Source organism: Sinohyriopsis cumingii, chromosome 4, assembly GCF_028554795.1.
Source record: "Sinohyriopsis cumingii isolate HCF-2022 chromosome 4, ASM2855479v2, whole genome shotgun sequence".
NCBI lineage: Eukaryota > Metazoa > Mollusca > Bivalvia > Unionida > Unionidae > Sinohyriopsis > Sinohyriopsis cumingii.
This window is the reverse complement of record NC_142964.1, coordinates 99,675,680-99,700,308: the sequence shown is the minus strand read 5'-3', so window position 1 is coordinate 99,700,308 and position 24,629 is coordinate 99,675,680. Positions and strand designations below refer to the sequence as shown.

The following is a 24,629-nucleotide window of genomic DNA, read 5'->3' as shown; positions in this document are numbered from 1 at the left end:
TTGGCATGTTTAAACATCATCACTAAAACGTATTATTTATCAGATGGTGTGAGGGTCCATGGTCATGGCTTGGTATTTCCATAACATTCTTTTCCACTCTGTAACTTCAGAGTTGTCTGTGATTAAGAGGTGGAACTTTGTGTACTATGTGTTATGTGCCACATTAGAGGTCATATCTTTGAGGTCAATGTTGAATTTTTCTATCACACTTTCCTTTCCACCAAACAATTCAATAATTCAGAGCCATATGAGATGAAGGCATGAAATTTGGTGTGTGTGTGTGTGTGTGTGTCGAATAACAATCCTTTCAAGTGCACTGAATCCAGCAAGGGATCATGTGTGTTAGGGATTGATTAATCTCAATATATATATATATATATATATATATATATATATATATATATATATATATATATATATATATATATATATATATATATATATATATATATATATATATATATATATATATATATATATATAATCAAGAAAAGGGTGGCCCATTCCAAATAATGGGTCATTTCATCATGGTCCAAGTCAATGTTAGGTTTCAGTTGCATTTGCTCATCAACAGTTCAACTTAAGAGTTGTTTAAGATAAATGAATGTAGGTTGGTGTACTAGCATAGTGTCACTAGAATGTGTTGCAACCTTATTAAACAGAATTTTTGTATGTGAATAACTGTATTTTGTACCACAAGAGAGAATTTTGGACTTGAAGAGGGAGTACAATTTAGATAACAAATTTTGACCATATTTTTTCAAATTTTAAATACCTTTTATATAATTTTAACATTATTTAAACTTTTATCATGTAGAATTTCTTTATGTTTATGTTTGGATTTTATTATTTGGAAAGCTTTTTTGTAGAGCTTTTCTGAAATTTTTTATACTTCCTTTCTTTGGAACCTTACATTTACTTGGCACAATATATAGCCAGTATTGTGCTGGCATGCAGGTAAACCCTACAACAACTAAAACTACAGCTTACCCTCAAGGTCAAGGTCAAGGTCACACAAAATATTTTAAAGTTTCTTTTGTTCTTGCTTTATAGTTGAGGTAAAGGGATAAACCCATGGTCCACTTATGCATATTAGGTTGATGGCATATCATATATCACCTTCCAAGGTCAAGGTTACTGATCAATATTCGTTACTCTCTTTGCTGCACTACTCCTTTAAAGACCTTTAAGATAGGGTAATGAAACGCGGTTAATTTCTCGGTATGCCTATAACTTTACAGCTGTCTTAAAGGGTCATCATCTGATTTCAAGCTTGTGAACTTGTCACCTCACCCTGGTCGACTGGTTACACAAATTTACTGGATTTGCTTGTTCTTGTCTATCACCAAAATGCATTAAACTCCTCCCACCCCACACCCCATCTACTATCCAAAACAAAAACCTATGCAAAATTTACTTTTGTATTTGGTGTCAAGGAAAGTTTAATCACAAGAATTCACAAAAGCATTGGTAAATATGTTATACTGTATTTGACCTACAGTCTGCTATTCCCCTAAGATTAGCTCATACAGAAATGATCATTGCCTTAAGCACATGTGTCAGTCCCAGAATAGTACAAGAAAAGAAAGCAGCTGCTAAAACCTAAAACAGATTTCATAGAACTTTACCATCATGCATGTCTTGTGTCTCATTGCCGCTTTAATTTCTGGGTTAAATCAATGTAAAAAAAAGATCTTACATGTGCTGTATTCAGCAGAACAATATTTAGAAACAGTGGATTTCCAAAGAGGAGAGCTGCCAGCAGCTTAAGGGAGCTAACTCTTGTGCACTTTTTATCATGAGATTTAACTTCATGAAATTTACCAAGATAATAATTTTTGTAATGCACAAATTGACTATAGCATTCTCATTGACAGATTTTGGGGTTCTGCAAAAGTTGAAATGCAAATTTACTAAAAGCCGAGAATAATAGATTTAAGGACACAGTAGTTTCTTCTTTATCATTAATGACAATTTGGACCCAGTTGTGAATTGGTATCATCAAATGCAGAGAGATGTAGCATTACTATTTCTACTGTGATGTTTTTGAAGCATCTCATTTAACCTTTATTCATTAGCTATGCTTGGTGCTTGCAAACCAATTCCAGCTATACAATAATTAAAACATACTGTTGCAGAAACTTTGTTAATATACAAATGTATTATTTATTTATTTATTTATTTATTTATTTATTTATTTATTTATTTATTAATTAATTAATTAATTATAAACTGCTCTGTGATCCATTTCTTGGTCTTGTACTTTTGAAATCTCATAAGGATAATGGCAGGGTCATTCTAAATTAAGTTCTCATTAATAATACCAGGATGTGTGGTATTTAATTTGCAAGGTACCATATCTAACTCTTTATTATGTTTGCTATAATTCAAACAGCATGCACTGTTATGGCAGATTAGTGTTTATTCTGAAACAGTAAGTGTAATGAACAGCACAGCATGGCAAACAAAAAGATATTATAACAACTGACAATACATTTTTTTTCTGTTAGTGAGACTGATTCTAGGAACCCAGACAGAAGCCCTTTGCTCCATTTGTCTTGGAATGATCATCCTTCCCCTTCTGCAGATTACCACCAACAGTTCCATGGTAACCCAGCATTCTGGAATTGTTTCACTGGCCAGTCAAATGGTGTCACAAGTCAAGACCAGGATGCAAGGAAATAATGTTATTGTAAGACTATTTAATAACTGTCATATAAGAATGGCATTTTGTATTCCACCAGTTATAAAGCATACATTGTTACCCATATTTGTCCATCCCATCCATCAATCATCAATCAATATTTATTTTTAGATCAGTTTTCAAACATAATGGTGAGCCATCCCTGTTCCATGGTTACACATTTTTAGTAAACACTAAATTGCCTAATACACATCTCCCTTGATAATTTGCACAAAAGTGCAAAGAGTCCAAAAAACACCTAACTGATATAAGCAGAGGTGCAAGTTACCAAAGGACCTTCAAAAAACTTAGAACTTGATCAACAGAGAAAGTGCAGGTTACATTGTTGAATATTAGTTTTTTAATCATATTGTGAATAACTTAGTAGTTTGTTATAATGGAGTTCATTTTTCTTCATAAATTACCTTTAATTCTGCCCCCCCACCCCAAAAGACAGTATTCCAAGTGGTTTCAGAATACTTCACATGTACTGCTAAACACATTGTGTATTATGTCACAGCTTTTTGTGTTGAACTGTATACATTATAGTGTTATTGTTCATTCACAATTAAACAAAATTTCTTTTTTTAAAAGGGTAGACATTAGTTTCTGGAAAGAATGTTGTAACTTGTGTTGGATGAATTATTGTTAGCAAGTCAGAGTTGCACTTTGGAAAAATTGTAACGTTGCCTTCTTAACAAGAGGGTTGGTTAATTGGGTTTGGCTGGCCTTATCCAAAGGATGATCTCTCTCGATATTATAGCCCAGTGGGAGTGAAAGAAGAATGGAATTTCAAAAGAGAACTGAGCGAGAATAGTGGGAAGAAATGAAACAATACGAGCCCCCTTTGACAAGAAAATAACAAATTTAATAAGAACAAATTAATACTGGCAATTCAAATTCAAGTTAGATGATATAAGTAGAATTTAACAGGTGTGTCCAATTTGGATTTATTACATCATCAATATCCATGATTGATTGCATCACCTTCATTCACTTTGACCGTATATCAACGTCTCCTATTTCATCCTTCCAAAACTCTAGGTTCTGCCCCTTCATGAACTTCTGGGTCCTTTTATTCTGACCTCATCCTTCTTTTTTTTCTTGTCTGTACTCCTGTCTTCGGAATGTCTCTTCTTTTTCTCTGAAAGTTGTTCCTTAAAGGACAAATTTACCCCATAATACCGTATACCTTCTGTTCAGAGGCACATACTACAATTCACTTAATTGTTATTCAGAGCCTGTGGCTATCCACACACCACGTAAATTCTGACTTAGTACGGTAGGACATTGACCTCGCTTCCAATGGCAAGCCTTAAATTACCACATGAATGACTATTAAGTATTACCTTATTAATTTACCTATGCTACTACATGTTCGATTACTATTGCATAAAATTCAAAAGAAATGTAACTCACGGCTTTCCTTAACTTCAAGATTATCCAAGCATTACAAAATCAGGATATAATTAGGTAATTATCATTAACTCATGATGATCTGTATCATCCTAACAACAAAGAAAGTTATTTCATATAACCATATGAAATCCTACACATATGAACATTTGGATCACATGCGATCAATTATACCAATGAACTAATAACTGTATAATTAAAAAGGTAAATTGCATATCAATTCTACCATCAACACTTTCCATGAAACTGAATAAAATATATTGCACAATAATTCTAGCATCAACATATTTCCATGAAATTGAATAAAGCAAGTTGCATAACAACTCTTAACATCAACGCATTTCCATGAATTGAATAAATGATACATAATATGGAAACCTAGTCATAGCAAACACATTTGCATAAAACAAGCAATCAAATAATAGAATATTACGTGAAACTAAAATTGCATACCTCGTTGCTGTTTCTTCAGGACTTGGGCGTCCTAGCACTAAACAAGCCTTTCTTTTTACACGACGACCAACTGGTCCCTTTTCTTGTTTCACGAGGAAAGCACTAATCTTTAGGCTTCCACCAGAATCAAGACAAAGTTTCCTGTTCTTGGAAATTTCCAGACTAAAGAATTTCAACTAGGGTCATCTCTGAAAAGCCAGATTGCTCTAAAGTGTACACCCTAATTTATTCTACCCAATCATAGGCGGTGTTCCCTAATCTTTCCCAAAGAAATAATTTCTTTCATCAGATTTAGATAGCTCAGAATCTGTGTATGACAGTGCTTGACAATTTTTCTTTGAAAATATGATAAGTGACATAGGTTCCTACCAAGTGGTTAGGGTTGATGGCTCAAATGTTTACTTTCTAAGGACTGTGTTAAGCTACCCTGGTCAATTTCAGTGGGTTGGAAATATTAATCCTTTGAAGTTTACACTGACATGGGGGGAGGTGAACGATGAAGTTTGAAGTGACCTTTCACAAAGACTTCTCTGGCTTAACTGGGATAATACTTTAATTGCTAAATGCATTCAACTTTAAAATTTCTGTAATTCAAAATTCGACACTTCACATAGGCCCCTCTTTAAGAGTAAAATGAGGGATTTTGCTCTCCGAATTTTGAAGCTGTATTTCCAGTTATTGTTTACATGTCCCCTTCACCTCAGAATCAATTAGTCTACTCAGACAATCTGCTCCTACATTGGTGTTTCCCTTAATGTAACGCAATTGAACTTGATATTGCTGGAGAAATAATGACCATCTCATTAAAGGTCCATTTTTTAATTTAGCTTGGGCCAGATAAGCGAGTGGTTCGTGGTCAGTTTCCAGAATAAACTTTTGCCCATACAGATAGCGCTGGAATTTAGAGATTCCAAAGATAATCATTTGGCATTCCTTTTCGGTAACAGAATAATTACGCTCTGCTGGCGATAACTTTCTGCTACTGTAAGCAACTGGAAATAAGTTCCCATCATGTTCTTGCAGTAAAACTACACCGAGACCTCTGTCAGAAGTGTCAGTTTGTAAGACAATGTCCTTTGTCATGTCCGGTAGTCACACTATGGCGTCTGACGTCAACCTATCCTTCAACATCTGGAATGCTCTCTCACAAACGTCCATCCAGATAACCTTCGTCGAAGCCTTCTTCCGTGTCAAGTTATTCAACGGACTAGCAATAGTGCTGAAGTTTGCAACATACTTACAATAATAACCTGCAAGTCCTAGAAAAGATTGCACCTCTGTCTTCGTAGTTGGACGTGTGGCATTCCAAAGTTGATCAACTTTAGTACTGTCTGGTGTTAATGTATCTTCACTGAGTGTGTGTCCTAGATAAGTCTGTCTCCGAAATCTGATGTGACATTTGATGGTCGAGTGGTGAGCCCTGTCTAAGTCATTCAGAACTTTTCTCAGTAAGGACCACGTGTTCTTCCCAAGCAGGTGTCGCCAATAACAAATTGTCCATGAAATTTTAAACTCCAGTCACCCTGAAAGGTACTTGCAGTTTCCTCATCATTTGGGTGAAAATGCTGGACCCCGAACGGCATGACTACCCATTGGTATGTCCTATCTGGTATTGCAAAGGCAAGTTTTGGACGGTCTTCCTTATGAACTGGAGTTTGCCAATATCCCTTGGACAATCTATTTTAGAGAAATATTTGGCATTGGTTACTCTGGCAAATATGGACTCGGGATCCGGTAACATTTCAACTTTAAATTCTGTGATCCTATTTAATTTCCGATAATCGACATAAAAGCGGTGATCACCATCCTTCTTCTGGACCAAAACATCCAGTGAACTATATGCAGACTCGGCTGGTTCAATGACCCCTAAGTCAAGCATTGTTCTAATTTCGTCCCATACAGTTTCTAACTTCGCATGAGGTAGTGGATAGTGTTTCAGTTTCACAGGCATTTCATCCAGCAGCTTCAAACCGAACTCCCCCAAATCTGTCACGCCTGGTCTTTGTGTCAAGACACTGGAGTAGTCATGGAGTATCTCCTCCACCTCCTCACATTGTTCTGATGTTAATGTTACGTAGAGGTCGACGTAGGTTTCAACCCTCGTCAAAGGACAACTAGGAAGTAATTCCGCCACTCCTCCATTTTCGTTGGGTTCTTCAATCACAACTGTAGCAACCACGAACTCAGTGATACAACTTCTCTTTATCTCCTACCTGGACAGGGTAGTTCTGACCACCCTTCTTTTCCGTTACAACAAATGGTCCACTCCAGGATACTTGGAGTTTCTTGTGCTCCATTGGTGACAACAACAACACCTTGTCACCCACTTCAAACTTCCGTTCCTTCGCCTTCTTGTTGTAGTACTTGGCTTGACGTCCCCGTGCGTCACAGATTCTTCTGGGCCAAGTTGCAAACTTACTCCAGTTTGTTACGGAGATCAGCAACATACTGATACGTTGTTCGTACTTCCTCCGATGCCTTTTCATCCGTCCACTACTATTTCAGTACAGCCATGGGTCCTCTCACTGTCCTTCCATAAACTAGCTTGAAAGGTGAAAATCCTAGACTAGCTTGGGGTACTTCGCAGTACGCAAAAAGTATCGCAGGAAGGTATTGATCCCAGTCCTTGTGTCGACCTTCACACAACTTCTTCAGAGCTTGCTTCAACGTCCCATTGAAATGCTCTGCTAGACCATTGCACTGCGGGTGATACGGGGTAGTAGTCAGGTGCCTAATGGAAAGTAACCGGTTCACTTCTTCCATCACCTAGCTAACAAACTGCGTCCCTTGGTCGGTTAGCATCTCTTCAGGTACACCAACTCTGGACCAAACTCCTAACAAAGCTTCAGCCACCGTAACTGAATCAATGTTCTTTAATGCAATGGCCTTCGGGTATCGGGTAGCATAATTGACAATCGTTAACACATAACTATTACGACTTTTTGACGCAGGCTTTATCGGACCTATCAAGTCCATCACCACCCTCAAGAAAGGTTCATCAGTCAGAGGGGTGGTTCCTAATGGCACTCGGCAATGCGAGGTCTTAGGTGCCACCCACTGACACCTGTCACATGACAGACAAAACCTCCTTACATCCCTATACACAACTGGCCAGTAGAACTCCCTCACTAACGTATCTCTCGTCTTTGCCACACCCATGTGACTACCAAGTAAACTCTCATGTGCTAGCCTAAGCTCTTCTTCTATCATGGATCGAGGTACAATCACTTGCTTATACCTCTTGGATCCCTTCTGGGCGTATTGATTCAAGATACCCCGTTTCAGCACGAACTCTGCCTCACCATCTGGCAAGTTCCGTATGGACTCCTCCTTTGCATACCCGCGTATCCTGTTAAGGGTAGAATCTTCCTCCTGAAGTCTCCTTAATTCACCAGGTAGCAAATTATCTATGGGCAATGTCGAGGGGTTCAGGGGCTTTGACCCTGACCTTCTCTTCATAGACTTCGTCTCTATGGACCCCACGTGTACAGGTGTACACGTCATAGGATTAGGCTGGGGCAACACATCCCTACATCCTAGAATTACGTCATGCAACAATCTGGACAAGCACGCTGCTTGAATTCGTCCTTTCACATACGGCGAATCAAGGTTGATGTAGACAACTGTAGAGAATCTTTAGTCCTGTTAGCAAATTGGACTTCCACTGTCTCACCTGTATAATCTGCAGATTTGACAAATTTGCTATCCACCAAGGCTGGATAACTACATCCGGTGTCATACAACATGGTAGCCTTCTCTCCGTTTACCATAACTGTTGCTGTATTAGACCATTCTACTGGTTTACACCTTCTACCAGTGCCTGATGTCACTGCATTTATCGTGGGACAATATTTCCTGCAGTTTTTGAGAATATAGCCAGGTTTGTTGCAGCGGTAGCATACCACTTCAGCTTTCTTAGTAGGGATACCCTTATCTACCCTGTGGGTCTTTCCTGGGCCACGGAATTGATCACGGCTGGGATTATCAGCCCTTGGCTTCCCACCATTTTGACCATTCAGCTTATGAGGTGTCAAACCGTTAGCTCTTCTAAGGTCAGTGGCGCTGGGTCGATTCCTGCCACCCCAGGTGGTTGGACAGGAGTGTGCACTCTCACATCGCTCTGCCATCACACTGATATCTTCTAAGGTAGCGAAATCACGCTTCACTAAGAATATGATCAGGTCTTTCCGATACGTACTGAGGACATGTTCTTTCAAGATCTCTTCCCATATACCTTCATAAGTGAGCGCGGTGCCTGTCATTTTAATCCATTTATCGAAAAGCACGCGTATGCGAGTATGAAATTGCGCATGTTCTCCATTGTTCACTTAGATGACTCTCTGAAAAGTTTACGAAAACTTTCAGCCGACAGCTCATAGTGCCTTAACAGCACTTTCTTGAGAGCAATGTAATCATCTACTTCAGTCGGTGCCATATTATGATAGACATCCTTGGCAGCTCCTTGCAAAAATGCAGAGATATTAATGGCCCACTGGTCTTTGGGTATATGATGGATTAAAGCTAACTTCTCAAACTGAGTTAAAAAGTTATCAATAATTTCTTCTCTGTCATTAAACATCGGCATTGTTATCTGAACAATGCATCTATCCTCTGATCCTTTGCGTGTGGGTCCTAAATGTTCATTCAGTTCTTCACCCCTCCTAGATTCTACTTCTATCCTTAGTCTCTCCATGGCTAACGTATGTTCTCTCTCCCTGGCTCTTTCTTCGGCCTGCAATCTGGCTAACTCGATTTCTCTTTCTCTTTCTTTTTTCTCGGCTTGTCTGATTCTTTCTCTCTCCTTGGCTTGTCTGTTCTTTTCTCTCTCCTTGGCTTGTCTGTTCCTTTCTGCTGCCTGTTGTTCTCTGTATACTCTGAGATTCCGCTCTACAAATTCTGCTAATTGGGTCCCTTCATAACCTAATTCATCTCTACTAAGAGATTTAAACTCTTTGACCAACATACTATCAGTTGTCATTTTAGTATACATGACTGTTTCACCAACTAATTTACTTATCTTAAGTATCTACTATCTCTTGCTGCCTTACAAGAAACAGATTCCTGAAAAATACTTACCCGTATTCTCCCAAATAAAGTCTTAACGTACAACTTATTTAAATTAAACTAATGCAACCTAACAGTGTTTGGCAGTACCAAATTCTGAATTTCTCTCTAAATTCAGCATGCTTGCACCAACAATGTGCAACTGCTCCTGCAGGACTTCCTTAATTATCTCTTCTCGCGAGAGTAACTAAAGGCAATATTTCTTTCTGAATTACTTTTAATTCAGACAACAAACATGCTATGACAGTGATTCATGTGCAGAATCTTAATTTCTTACAATGTCATAACATACATTAAAGAAATATCAAACAATGGCATGCACTAACTATAAAATGCATAGATATTGACTTGATTCACTCTCATAATTTCTTGCTTAACCAGTAACCAAATTTAACACTGCTATGGTACTCTAATTTCTATCCAATATCCTACTCAGTCTCTGTCACTCACACTGTTCAAAATAATCCCAGACGAAAGACCCCACTTTGTAACGTCGCCCTCTTAATAAGAGGAGTGGTTAATTGGGTTTAGCTGGCATTATCCAGAGGATGATCACCCTCGATATTATAGCCCAGTAGGAGTGAAAGAAAAATGGAATTTCAACTGAGAACTGAGCGAAAATACTGGGAAGAAATAAAACTATACCAGCCCCCTTTGCCAAGAAAATAACAAATTTAATCAGAACAAATTAATACCGGCAATTCAAATTCAAGTTAGATGATATAAGTAGAATTTAACAGGTGTGTCCAATTTTTTTTTATTACATCACCATAATGAGAGGTGAAAAGATTGCAAGGTCCACGATTGATTGCATCACCTTCATTCACTTTGACCGTATATCAACGTCTCCTAGTCATCCTTCCAAAACTCTAGGTTCTGCCCCTTCACGGACTTCCTGGTCCTTTTATTCTGACCTTGTTCTTCTTTCTTTCTTGTCCATACACCTGTCTTCGGACTGTCTCATCTTGCTCTCTGAAAGCTATTCCTTAAAGGACAAATTTACCCCATAATACTGTATACTTTCTGTTCAGAGGCACATACTACAGTTCACTTAATTGTTATTCAGAGCCCGTGGCTATCCACACACCACGTAAGTTCTGACTTAGTATGGTAGGACATTGACCTCGCTTCCAATGGCAAGCCTTAAATTACCACAAGAACGACTACTAAGTATTACCGTATTAATTTACCTATGCTACTACATGTTCGATTACTTTTGCATGAAATTGAAAAGAAATGTAACTCACGGCATTCCTTAACTACAAGATTATCCAAGCATTACAAAATGAGATATAATAAAATATATTGTATAATAACTCTAGCATCAACATATTTCCATGAAATTGAATAAAGCAAGTTGCATAACAACTCTTAACATCAATGCATTTCCATGAATTGAATAAACGATACATAATACGGAAACCTAGTCATAGCAAACACATTTGCATAAAACAAGCAATCAAATAATAGAATATTACGTGAAACTAAAATTGCATACCTCGTTGCTGTTTCTTCAGGACTTGGGCGTCCTAGCACTAAACAAGCCTTTCTTTTTACACGACAACCAACTGGTCCCTTTTCTTGTTTCACGAGGAAAGCACTAATCTTTAGGCTTCCACCGGAGTCAAGACAAAGTTTCCTGTTCTTGGAAATTTCCAGACTAAAGAATTTCGACTAGGGTCATCTCTTTAAAGTCAGATTGCTCTAAAGTGAACGTCCTAATTTATTCTACCCAATCATAGGCGTGGGTCCCTAATCTTTCCTAAAGAAATAATTTCTTTCATCCGATTTAGACAGCTTAGAATCTGTGTATGACAGTGCTTGACAATTTCCCTTTGAAAATATGATAAGTAGACATAGGTTCCTACCAAGCGGTTAGGGTTGGTGGCTCAAATGAATGAATAGATAGGTAGATAGATGAATGATGATGATAAATAGTTAGATAAGTAAATAGATAGATAGAATAAAGACAAAACCGGTGTAAAATAGATACAGTTATATTATGTAGAGGAATATGTCACAAATAAATTGACAGATTACATTTTGTCCACCATATTGTAATAAAATCCATTACAATTTATAATGCTTGACATTTAAATCCATTTATATCACACAAATCTCTGAATTCTGTTATAAGTCACATACTGCTATAAAAATAAATGTCCAGAATGATCCTATTTACAATATCCCATAATATGTAAATTCCATATGTCTTGCAAATAAACAAATTAAGCCCACACTTTTTGGATACACAGTATCCTGTAAATGTCATTGTCAAAATGTCATGTGGTAAAAAGCCAAAAAGATCATTGTGAACATCATTCAGTTCCTCATCTGTACTAAAAATAGGACTAAGAACAAGTATCAAATTCATGGCTAATTTAAAGGATTTTCAACTAAAAAATAAAGCAAGCGCTCCCTTCACAAGCCAAGGTATTATGGTGAGTGGCACACAAGTAGTTGTAGGACTCTAACTGGCACTGAAGAAGTATGAAATTCATGGCTTGATCAAAGGATGGTCACCTGGGAAAATAAAGTGAGTGTTGCCTTTACAAGCTAAGGGCTTTGCACCAGCAGATAATGTAGGAAACATTACTCTGGAATTAAATCTGGCTTTTGAAAAGGCAAATATAAAGAAAATCACAGACAGTGTTTATACACACTATATAATAACAAGTACGGGTTGTTCAGTTTAAACAATAATGGAAGCAATATACTTCCTAGTAAACACCCAGGGATAAACATCAGTTAATATGATGAAACAATGCAGGCCTATTTTAATTGAAAGTTACAATGAAACAAACACTTGCCCAAGTTGTAGATCATGATACAGCCAGCTCTTAATTAAGTTCTCACAGTAGTTTTGTCGGTTATCGATATAAAGGTTGATTGACAGTTTTCATGCCCAAATAGAAGAGATCATACCACAATTATTCTGATTACATTAAAATAGAATTAAAAGATTTAAACGTGAATTTCACCAAACAAAACATTATTAATTGGTGTCTTTTTTCTTAGTGTTGCCACCTTTTAGCATTTACCAACATTTATAATTGATCATTAGTTCACTTTATGTTGTTTATAGTGTATTGAGAAAATATTTTTTCCAAGAAAACATAATAAAATATGTGATTTTATATTAAAACTTGGAAATTTTACAATGTTAATTCAGAAATTCCAGGTCTAATTGATATTTTCAGTGATAAATGAGTAGTAGTTGTTGTTGTTGTTGTTGTGGGGTTTAACGCCATTTTTCAGCACACGATAAGCTATACATGGCAGCCAGTATCAATGGTGGAGGAAGAACCCGGGAAAACCCCAGAAAGAACCACCGACCCATGAGAAACTACTGGCAAGCTTTCTCACATACCCATATTGGTTGAATCCGAGACTCGAACCGGCGCAGACAGAGGTGAGATGGCAGTGATCCATAACGGGGAGCACTTTAGACCACTTGGCCACTCAGGGCCCCTAAATGAGTAGTATATTAAGGTCTTGTGGAATTTTCTATTGAAAAAATGCAAGTCATGCCTGACCCCATGTTACAAGCTGGTTTGCAAGCTGTGTGAGTTTTTGAGAGAGAGGGATTCAGATGTAATTTTCTTTACATTGTAACATTCAAGTAGTAAGCAAGACATGACATCAGTCAAATAGGTTGCCATTTTTATTGGGAGAGTAAAAATTTGTAGATATGAAATTTAGTGAATTTTACAAAGGCAATTAGTCAGGATTTTAGCATGGTTATTCTTCTTAGACATACATGATATAGACTGGAATCAAATTTAGAATTTTTTGTAATAATGTGATTGAGAGTTAACATTGCAGTTTGTGAGACATAAAATGTAGTGGCTGATTGATGTAAATAGAGGCTGTCAGGTGTTGTTTTAGTGGCAGTACACTTAGCATCTATACATTTGTACCTCACTAATACAAAAGGTAACTGCTTTGATTCATACATGTATTGTTTATTACTTAAATTACTATATGAAATTAAAATGAAAAAACAGTAGTACTAATGAATCTTCTGTGTACTATAGTTAATTCTTTAAGTTATTAACAGCAATGCTAACAAAATAAGACTTTATCAAACAATGGTGAACTGCAAGTTAGTGTTCTTATTTACTTACACCACTCATTTAGAGAGGGTGTGGAACAGTGCAGAAACATTTCCTTTTCTTAATATTTTCTTATTATTCTAAAAGTTTCAAATATTTGGATTCTTTTGTGTCTAGTTCTTGTTCTCACACTGGTTCAAAGATCGTTACACAATTGCTCTATTTTAGATTCTAAAATTGGGAGATTGAAAACATTTTAATATCTTTTGTGTATTAAATTTTCACTTAACATATGACAAATGCTGCATGCTGAATTAAAGTTCCCCACTAACAAGGAGCACAATTAAAAATTTTGCTTCATGTTTCAGTTTGTGGACTTGTTAAGCCTACAAATTTAACAAAGTTTATTTAAAGATTTAAGTTTTCTTTCAACATTCAGGTTTTGGATACATGTAGCTTGCATACAAATTCAGGTTTAAAGATAGTGATTGTTGTTAATTCAGAACCTCCTGAATAATTGTGATGCCCTATACAGTAGAACCTGTCTTGAAAGACCACCCTTCTGCCCCCAAAATATGGTCTCTCAAGACAGCTGGTATCTCATTACAGGTGATAATACTATATAATCAGTCAGTCTGTGCTTTCAGGACATGGTCTCTCAAGATAGGTGGTCTTTCATAGCCGTGGTCTTTCAAGACAGGTTTAACTGTATTTTCAGTTTTCTTCTTTAATTACAAAAAAAAAACAGTTTAGGGCTTGTCAGATGAAAAGTCTGTTGTTGGTACCTTACTAATGTCCACATATTGATACTGGAAGATGCGCCATCTGTGAGCATAAAGTCTTAACACATTAACCCCTGGAGGTTTTTGTCATTTTCACCTGAAAATCAAGTAGGAAACTCATTTAGAAAGCTATTTCTGAATAGATCCGTAAACCCCAAATCCCCAGTGATCTTTCAATAACATACTGCCTAGTTGTGTTAGAAACATCATTTTTCATTGGCTATTTGACTCGCGCATGAGCAGAATAGTAAAAGTTGTAGTTCTTGTTGTGGTTTTTTTTTTTTTTTTTTGCTAAACAGAGCTATTATTTTTGTATTGAGACCACTCTTTATTCCAAATGCCCATCTTATCCTACTTTTTGCAAAGGCTTATCTGTCCATTTGCAGTTCATACCGGTTTGCCTTAGATCTGAAACCAGAAAGCCTAAAATCCAGACACAAAATCCGATTCCAACCATGGGCAAATTTTGGGTAGAAAAAAGTTGGGTCCAAAAAATGTATTTTGTGGTGCAACTAGATATTCCAGATTATTTGGTATCATTATAGAGCTACATCTGTCTACCTTTCTATAATACCACCCACTTTAGTGTATCATACATGACCATGACGCTACAGAGCTCGGCAGTAGGCTACTACCTCCTGCCCCATTAAGTCGTCGCTAGGGGTTAATGTGTTAACAATGATTTTTATTACAAATCATCAAGGAATAGCCCATTTCATATAGAATTTAACCAAGTTGCTCCATAATTATCAGAATAACCTCCCGAGTTACTTTATACTCCAGCCAATCAAACGCTGGTGGGTACATGTACATAACAAAATGGCGTCCGTTATTGTTTAGAAATATTTCAGAAATAAAATTAATTAAGTGATTGAAACTTATATGTAAATTATCCACAGACTTTCAAAAACAAATCTGATAAACTCATATGAAACGCATTTTATTATAGTGATGTTTCGGATGCACAGAAATAGATTGAATGACTTGCACTTTGATTGTCAGGATTAAATTTGTTTACTTCGACACCGTTTCCTTACTTACATGTACATGTCCAGATGTAAACAGCTCAAAGCTACTCTCTTGTATGGGTTTGAAATCCGCCCTGGTTTCCAGAAAATAAGACAGGATGGTTCCAATATTAAATTTCATCAATATATGCGGCAGCATCGCTGTTGAATATGCATTTTTCAATTTGATAAATGATGTTGAAGTAGTTACAGAAGTTGTTGCTGATGCTGAAGCGTCTGCCATATTTTGTCCACCACCTATCGAGTGGCTATTACAGTCAGCTGACCAACCGCCATGTGATCAAAATTCCGAGCAAATTACAAAGTTCACCAAAGTCTTCATGAAATGGGCTATTGCTAAATTTGTAATTTATGTGCAATGTCGATGCACAAGTGATTAAATACACAAGGAGTATTCAAATTTGGTGATGTCATCAAAATGCACTACTATTTCTGAATAAATCCAAAAACACCAAATCCCCGGTGATCTTTCAATAACATACTGCCTAGTTGTGTTAGAAACATCATTTTTCATTGGCTATTTGATTCGCGCATGAACAGAATAGTAAAAGTTTGATTTTTTTAAAATAAAATTTTGTTGCTAAACAGAGCCATTATTTTTGTATCGAGACCACTCTCTATTCCAAATGCCCATCTTATCCTACTTTTTGCAAAGGCTCATCTGTCTGTTTGCAGTTCATACCAGTTTGCCAAAGGTCTAAAATCTGGACACAAATCAGATTCCGACCACAGGCAGATTTTGGGTAGGAAAATGTCGGGTCCAAAAAATGAGTTTTTTTTATCTGTATTTTGTAGTGCAACTAGATATTCCAGATTATTTGGTATCATTGTAGAGCTACATCTGTCTACCTTTCTATAATACCACCCACTTTAGTGTATCTTGCATGACCATGATGCTACAGAGCTCGGCAGTAGGCTACTACCTCCTGCCTCATTAAGTCATCGCTAGGGGTTAATGTGTTAATTGCTTATAAGTACAGTAAAACTGCAGACAATATAGACCTTAATCTCCCACTAATCTGTGTTGTTTGTTCTGCTGATCACTCCTAACAAATTACATAGCACCAGATCTGCCAGTGCATTATGTGATGGCAGATCATTGTCTGGGCAGTTTGTGGTTAATCTTATAAGCGAGTACATATGGTAATCATCTGTTACTGTATTCTGCCATTTGCAGCAAAAAAATCCTAATTGAAGGATTTATCATCGTAACTTGCTTTAAAAACAGACTATTACAACCATTATTTGATACATATTAAGTTTTCAGTTATAATGTTTTAATTAAAAAGAAAGAAACATGATTTCCTGAAAGCATTCATACTGTTATAATACTATATGCTTGAACTTTGTTTTTCAGCGCTTTAAAAGGAAAATTCATAGTCATACCCAAAGGGCAGATTAACAGATTGATTAAATAAGAAATACAGAGTGCAGATTTTCAAATGATTCACATGCCTTTACCATTGTTGTAGTCTAATTACCCACAAGAACTTGATGAACAACAGATAACAGAAGAGGGATACAAGAGCCAGCTTTACACCCGTCTAGCACTTCTTTTTATTCGGGATCGCTCAGCTGCCAAATCTTGGCTTGCTAAGCTACAGCCTCACTTGCAGTCCCTGACCTCAGTGCCCATGACCCTCACTAACCTTGTGACCTCCATGCTGGTTGTCTTTGAGGATACAGAGATTTCAAGCCTTGCAGTGCACAGACTTCTTGACATTGCAAAGCAAGATCCTAGTCAGGTGACACATGATTAGAGTAAATGTAATCCATCTGTTGATATTTTTGTTACATTTTAAATCAGTTTCATATTATTTCATTATTTTGAAAATCTCCATTATTACCAAAGGGCAGAATAACAGCTGGATTAAATAACAATCAGAGATCAGATTCCACATAATTTGTGAATACCTTGGCAGTGTTTATATTTTCAGTTTCAAAGATTAAATAGTATATGTAAGGTTGTTTGCAGCTTCTATGGATGATCATGGAGTATATAACAGACTGCACAGAAAGCTAAAATACCTTAAGTTGTGACTTATCATCAGCTTGGTTGATCCAATCTAATTGCAACTAAATGGAAATGCTTCTGATCTGAGCTCCCCCATGGACACCAAATTTTATTATCACTACCTCTCCAAAATGGATGACCATAGTTACATGGTGTCTTCATCAAACCATATCTGGTTGGTCTAACAGGGTTCTTACAGTCTTTATGTCTTTAACAGTTTAGAAAAAATGAGGTAGCATTTTCAAGGTTTTGAAAGTTTGGGAAAATCTAGCAGATTACACTGAGGGGTTTACCAGTCTTTGAAAATTGAAATAAACCCAAACATTTTAATTTCTTTCTATAATCACAAATAAAATTGTCCAAGGTGGTTAGAATCGGATGTAGTCAAGTTTTCCTGGTTTCTTTCTTTTGATTAATTATGGTTTGAATTTCGTCATTAAACAATATTGTAGTATTTTGCATTTGTTGTTTCCTCATATAACATAACTTGTATACAAAATGTTAGCGAAAATAGGTCTTGGAAATCTGTGTTTGTGGTCTTTGAAAGTTTGGGAAAAGTCTTTGAATTTATCATTCAGAATTCTGTATGAAAAAATACCAATATGCCATACAGTATGGATGGTATGGTGGCCATCTTGAAAATATTATGACTACTACTTCGTTTTATTTTTTTTATGTCAGTTGCACAATGGATACTATCAACTAATACAGTGCCATCTTCATTGCTCAGATGCTTGGGCAATGTTGTCTTATAGGTGAAGATAATATGAGAACCTGTAGAACCACTGACCTAGGTTAGACAACCACCTACATTTGCATGTCAGAATTAGGGATTGAACCAGCAACAGTTACTGCAGAGGTGCAAAATGATGGTGTTACAGCTGCACCATTAAGACCTTATGAGTCAAGCCCACTTTGGTGGAAAGCAACACTAGCAGTCACTTTCCTGACAGAGTTAAATGTTTTTCATTTATGCATCTAATATAAATCCCAGGATTCATCTCATTGTACTTGAAACAAATCATTATGACGCAGGATTCATCTTGTCGTACTTGGCATGAACTATTATGACCCCAAGTTTCCTTTCCTCATGCATGGCATGAATCATTATGACCCCAGGATTCATCTCCTCATGCATAGCATGAATCATTATGACCCCAGGATTCATCTTGTCATACTTGGCATGAATCATTATGACCCCAGGATTCATCTTGTCGTACTTGGCATGAATCATTATGACCCCAGGATTCATCTCCTCATGCATGGCATGAATCATTATGACCCCCAGGAATCATCTTGTCGTACTTGGCATGAATCATTATGACACAGGATTCATCTTGTCCTACTTGGCATGAATCATTATGACATAGGATTCATCTTGTCATATTTGGTACGAATCATTATGACCCCATGATTCATCTTGTTGTACTTGGCATGAAACATTACGAAGCTATTCAATTCATTCTGTAACATGCAGACTCGTGCCATTTACCTTGGGGTCATTGTCACAGTCATTTAAAATTGTGTTATGGTTTTTGTTCAGCTTTTTTCATTTACTTATATTTCCTAAACTCCATGATAGATTCTCATCATATTTGGCATGAATCATTTTGAAACTGAGACAATTGTTTCTGTGACATTCCCGCTTGACCCATTTCCTTTTGGTCAATGTCACACTAATTTAAAATTTGCAGTTAAAGACTTGGTCACATTTTTATCCATAGGCTTATATTCCATAGATGTAATGGTAGATTTTCTTCACACTTTTGATGAATCATTATGAAGCTATGATGATTCATTAAGCAACATGATCACTTAACCTTTTGACCTTGGCGACTCATTTTAAAGCACCAATATCTTGATCTTAGGTCAGACATGCAGATCTTATATTTCTTGTAAATCTAAATGGAGATGGAGTAAAGGTTGAATATACCAGTGATGGATGGTATCATAAAGTGTTGTCTGTTTTTCTTTAATTAGCAGTATGAAGGTCCAGAGTTTGACAACTGGTTTGGCCAGGATTTATTTATGCCCCACCCCCCAATATTCTAAGGAGTTTGGCACTATTTGGCATATAGTGCTACCAATGTTTATCCATCACATCACAGCATATTCTGTCGAGCCTCTCATGAATTTTGATCTTGCTTAATAAATAAGTCTTGAATTCAATTGAATGGATTGAAACCAAATTTGGCTCAATGCCTGATATTGCATTACTGGGTCATATTTATTGTTCAGCATTTACGGAATAAATACATTGGAGTTAAAGCCTCACCCCTCACTTTGCCCTGCCACATATTGGATGCAGCTTTCTTTATTTGCACCATATTAGTGAGGACATTCCTGTCCTGTGGACACATTCTTAGTAACCCCATGACAATTGAACTGCACTGTTAAATATTCAAGTTGTTCCTGGGTAGGAGTGAAATGATATGCCCATACCACGTTGTTATTGTTGTTGTGGGGTTTAATGCCATTTTCAGCACATGATAGGCTATGCATGGCGGCCAGTATTAATGGTGGAAGAAGAACCCAGTAAAACTCCGGGAAGAACCACCGACCCACGAGAAGCTACTGGCAAGCTTTCTCACATACCCACATTGGCCGAATCCTGGACTCGAACCCATGCAGACAGAGGTGAGATGGCAGTGATCCGTAACGGAGAGCACTTTAGACCACTTGGCCACTCGGGGCCCCCCATGCCATGTAACAATACATATTGTGAAACACAACCTACAGTATGATACATATCGATATCTGTAAAGAATAAAGAAGCAAATGACTAATAATTATTTATGATAAACAGAGAATTTTAAAATTTTTTAAACATATCATTTGAATTGATTTGCCACCTTTAGTATTGATGTGTGTATTGAAATAGCAGATTATTGATGCATCAGTGGATCATTGCATTCATTGTCCTGGGTTTAACTCCTTGTCTAGATGTGCATATTGTGACAACTTGTCCTTTCTTTTCAGGGGTTAATATGTCTTCCCCTGATTCTGCACACACTGGGATGGAAGACTTGTCCACAGCTACAACTAGAGATTCTGGAAGCAGTGCCCAAGCTAGCAACACACAAGGTCAGGGGATATAATTAGCAACTTGACTACTGGCAACACACAAGGTCAGGGGATATAATTAGCAACTTGACTACTGGCAACACACAAGGTCAGGGGATATAATTAGCAACTTGACTACTGGCAACACACAAGGTCAGGTATATAATTACCAACTTGACTACTGGCAACACACATGATCAGGGATATAATTACCAACTTGACTACTGGCAACACACAAGGTCTGGGATATAATTACACCTTGATAAATGACAACAAGGTCAGGGATATAATTTGCAACTTGACTACTGGCAACACACGAGGCTTAGGATATAATTAGCAACTTGATTAATGGCAACACACAAGGTCAAGGTTATAGTTACCAACTAGACTACTGGCAACATACAAGGTCAGGGGTATAATTACCATCTTAACTACTGACAACACACACAGTCAGGGATATAATTTACAACTTTCTGACTACTGACAACACACAAGGTCAGGGATATAATTGCAGACCTACCAACCCTTACAATTTTGCCATAAGTCTTACGAAAGTTACCCTTAAAATATGGACTTAACAGCATAAAAGCAAAAACCACGAGAAAATGATCATTGCCGACAAATCCGGAAAATTTGTTCATCTGTGTTTGATTTGGATCCGGGTTCCTTATTAGAATTAGTGAAGTTAGTCAGGGAACCAGACTAACTTTACAGCAGCACATCAGATGCTTTAAACTGTACCTATTTGCTCATGCGAAGCATCTGCATAATCAAACTTTTGATTATAGAATTTTTTTTTTAAATGGCGTCCAGCAAGCAATGCATTTTTAAGACTAAAGGGAAAAGAAGCCTCTTGAAAAGTGTTAACAATCAACACAGAAGAATAAAAAGGAATATTCAGATTCTTGTGAATAAAAGCTGTAAGGGACACAATTATGTTTATTGGACATCATGTGCCAATTTGAGTATAACTCGTGGTGGGAGATATGATTGCCATCATCATGTGAAATGGAAAAAGAATTTCCAAGAATTGTGTCAAGTTGAGAGATAGCAATAAGCCATTGAGCTACATAGGGTTTGGAAATATAGTTTGTGCAACTGTACTATTGGTAAATAAAGTCTATGCATACTTTAAAAAATTTTCATTTAAACATAATGTTTATCTTCGCTGCTTGTTTCAGATACAAACTTTTAATTGCATTTTCCAGCTTTATAATAGCAGTTATGATATTTTGTTACACCTTACTGAAAACTGGTCAAACTTACAGAAAAAAATCAACTGCCTTACTGCATCAGGGTTTGCAGGTCTGTAATTGCCAACAGATTGTTCAGCAACTTAATCCTTTGACAGTTTTAAGAACTTCACTGACAAGCCAATCAAGCCAGTAGCTTCTGAGTCAACATACTTATAATTTCTTTTCTAATCAACTTTGTCTGTAAAATTTGGTATCTGAATAAAAGTTTAATTTGATATACGTTCTGTATCCATTAGTGATGAATCCAACTTCTTACCTATGTGATAACCCAATACTAGAAGACTAATGAGAGCTATTTGCAATTTGATATGTCATCAATTAATTCACCATCAACAGAAGAAGGTTAGTACATGATTTCATTGAAGGTAGAAACTCTGTCAGTTTTTTCCACATGTTGGAGGGGAGCCTTGTTTGATGATAAATATGAAAAGCTTCATGTAATATTTTTACATCTCTAATGTTTTTTTTTCTCTAATGTTTTTTTTTAAAGAACTTTATTTCTAAAATCCATATAAATAGCCCAGTCATTTTGATCTTTACTTTTTCTTGCATTCTTATGTGTGAAAAATCTGATATACATGGATGCTAAGATATCATCATTAACCTTCTTCTCATCATTATCATAATTCTCTTTGACCTGATTCTGTGTTATTTGTATTGTAAATGCAGATCAGTTACATTAAACAATAAATCCATGAAAGCTAACCATGCACTGTCTACATTTGTTTTTTTTTAAATTAATTTGTATTTTCTCCTTAGGAACTGGCCTTATATCTTTTAACTTTTGTTCACTTGAGTTGTTTTTTTATTGCATATTTTATATTTATATGAGTGTTGTGTTTTAGTCATTATTAGTCATGTCCCTTGTGTGTGGCATCCATCAGTAACTGTTATTATCAACCCCTTGGCTGAAAGACCTTTCACAAATTTGTGCAGATGATCCTGATCAGTCATCAGTCTACTGTTACTAAAAATAGAATTTTAAAAAATGGTTGCTTCACCAATACTACTGACAAAATTTAACCAGACTTGACAGAAAGCATCCTGGATGAAGCAAGAAGTTCTTTCAAGTTTGTGCAAATGATGATAATCTGACATAAAATATGGCCGCTTGCTAAAAATAAAAAACCTATCAAGAAGTTCTCCAATACCACTGAGTACAATCTGGCAAAACTTTACTATCCTGGCATGTAATTTGTCACATTTATGCAAATGATGCCAATCTTCCATCAGATTTGGCTGCTTGCTATTCCTAAAAATAGAAAAACCTTTAACCGATTCGGCCCCGATCCTGTCTGTAGGCATGATGAGGCTGTACCCTACTTCAAAGCCCTGCAGCATCAAGGCCATTTAAGATACACCAACGTGGGTGGTATTAAAAAAAGCAGACAGATATAGCTCTAAAATGATATCAAATAATCTGGAAGTTCTAGTTGCACTACAAAATACAGAGAGAAAAGCTCATTTTTTGGACCCATTTTTTTTTTCACCCAAAATTCGCTCGAGATCAGAATGCGATTTTGTGTCCGGATTTTAGACCTTTTGTCCTCAGATCAAAGGCATACCAGTCTTAACTGCACACAGACAGGTGAACCTTTGCAAAAACTATCATAAGGTGGGCATTTGGAATAAATTGCGGTCTCCATACGAAAATGATGGGTCTATTCTCATAGATAATCTGTTGAAAACCGCTGTATTACAATGTATTCAGAAATAGCACCCCAAATGTCGTTCCGATGCACATTTCAGGCAAAAACGACAAGAACCTCTGGGGCTGAATGAGTTAAGTACTTATAAATAACCACTTAATATAATTAAAACGTTTTTTTGAAAGGTGTTATAGTTTGAAATCCTTTCAGTCTTATACAGACAATGCTCTTCTGCCATCCAATATGGCTGCCATTATTATTTATACAACTGTATGTTAAATAAAATGCTAAAAATAGAATTTTGACAAACTATGACACAACATTGACATAGGGGCCTTTGACACAGAACATTGACATAGGGGCCTTTCAGTATTGGACAGAATTGGAAAAACTTTGACACACAACATTGACATAGGGGCCTTTCAGTATCAGACAAATGATGCTGATGTGCATTCAAATAGGGATGAAGATACAAAAGCGAAAGAAAGAACGAAAACAGTGCAAATAATTTAGGTGTGCATGTTGTAAATGAAATAATTCTCGTGACCTTTCACTTTTAGGTTTGCATAGCACCTGTGTTGAAGACAATCCTGTCTTTGGGAAACTCTCCAAAGCAGCGCATGAAGGCTCTCTCACTGAAGCTTCTGGTTGAGCTATGGGCTTTGCAAGACAGATGCTTTCCACATCTCCTTAAGGCCATCACAGAGGGAATCACAAAGAATGTTGCCATGGAAACTGCAGATGAAATTATTTTTGCTAAAGCTAAAGCCATCAGAGATGTGTGTAAACTGAGGTACATCTAGTATGTTCTTTTTTTTATTAAGAAATGTGTAACAGAAGAAAATGATACTGATGAGATCCAGTAAAGTTTAAGTTTGAACCACTAATCATAGATTCCATTGAGTGCGTCCACAGTAATCCTTTGGGGCCCAGCATATACTCATTTGCTATAGGTTCAGATTGTCCTGATGACTTTCCTATGAAGGCATTCTAACAGTTTTGCTTGTAATTGTAGAATTTAGGGGTTACCTTATTTTAAAGGTAATGCAAGTAGTGAGAAGTACTGAATACCAGTATACTTGGAAAGTACTGGTTTTTCTTATAAAAGGGCTTTTCCACTGTGTGGAAGCACAAATTGCTAGCTGTAGTTTTGATTCTAAAGTCAG

General features: G+C 36.6%; 1 protein-coding gene across 9 annotated transcripts in view; it reads left to right on the top strand.

The window, feature by feature from the left end:
• Positions 1–24,629, top strand: part of LOC149801763 (focadhesin-like) — a 596,289-nt gene that overhangs the window by 400,198 nt on the left and 171,462 nt on the right. For all 9 annotated transcript variants that reach the window (XM_089956096.1, XM_089956095.1, XM_089956091.1 and 6 more), the window contains 4 exons: positions 2,511–2,692; positions 16,954–17,226; positions 20,475–20,579; positions 24,024–24,256. In XM_089956096.1, the coding sequence (XP_089812222.1) occupies positions 2,511–2,692; positions 16,954–17,226; positions 20,475–20,579; positions 24,024–24,256 (793 nt within the window). The remainder of the gene's footprint in view (positions 1–2,510; positions 2,693–16,953; positions 17,227–20,474; positions 20,580–24,023; positions 24,257–24,629) is intronic.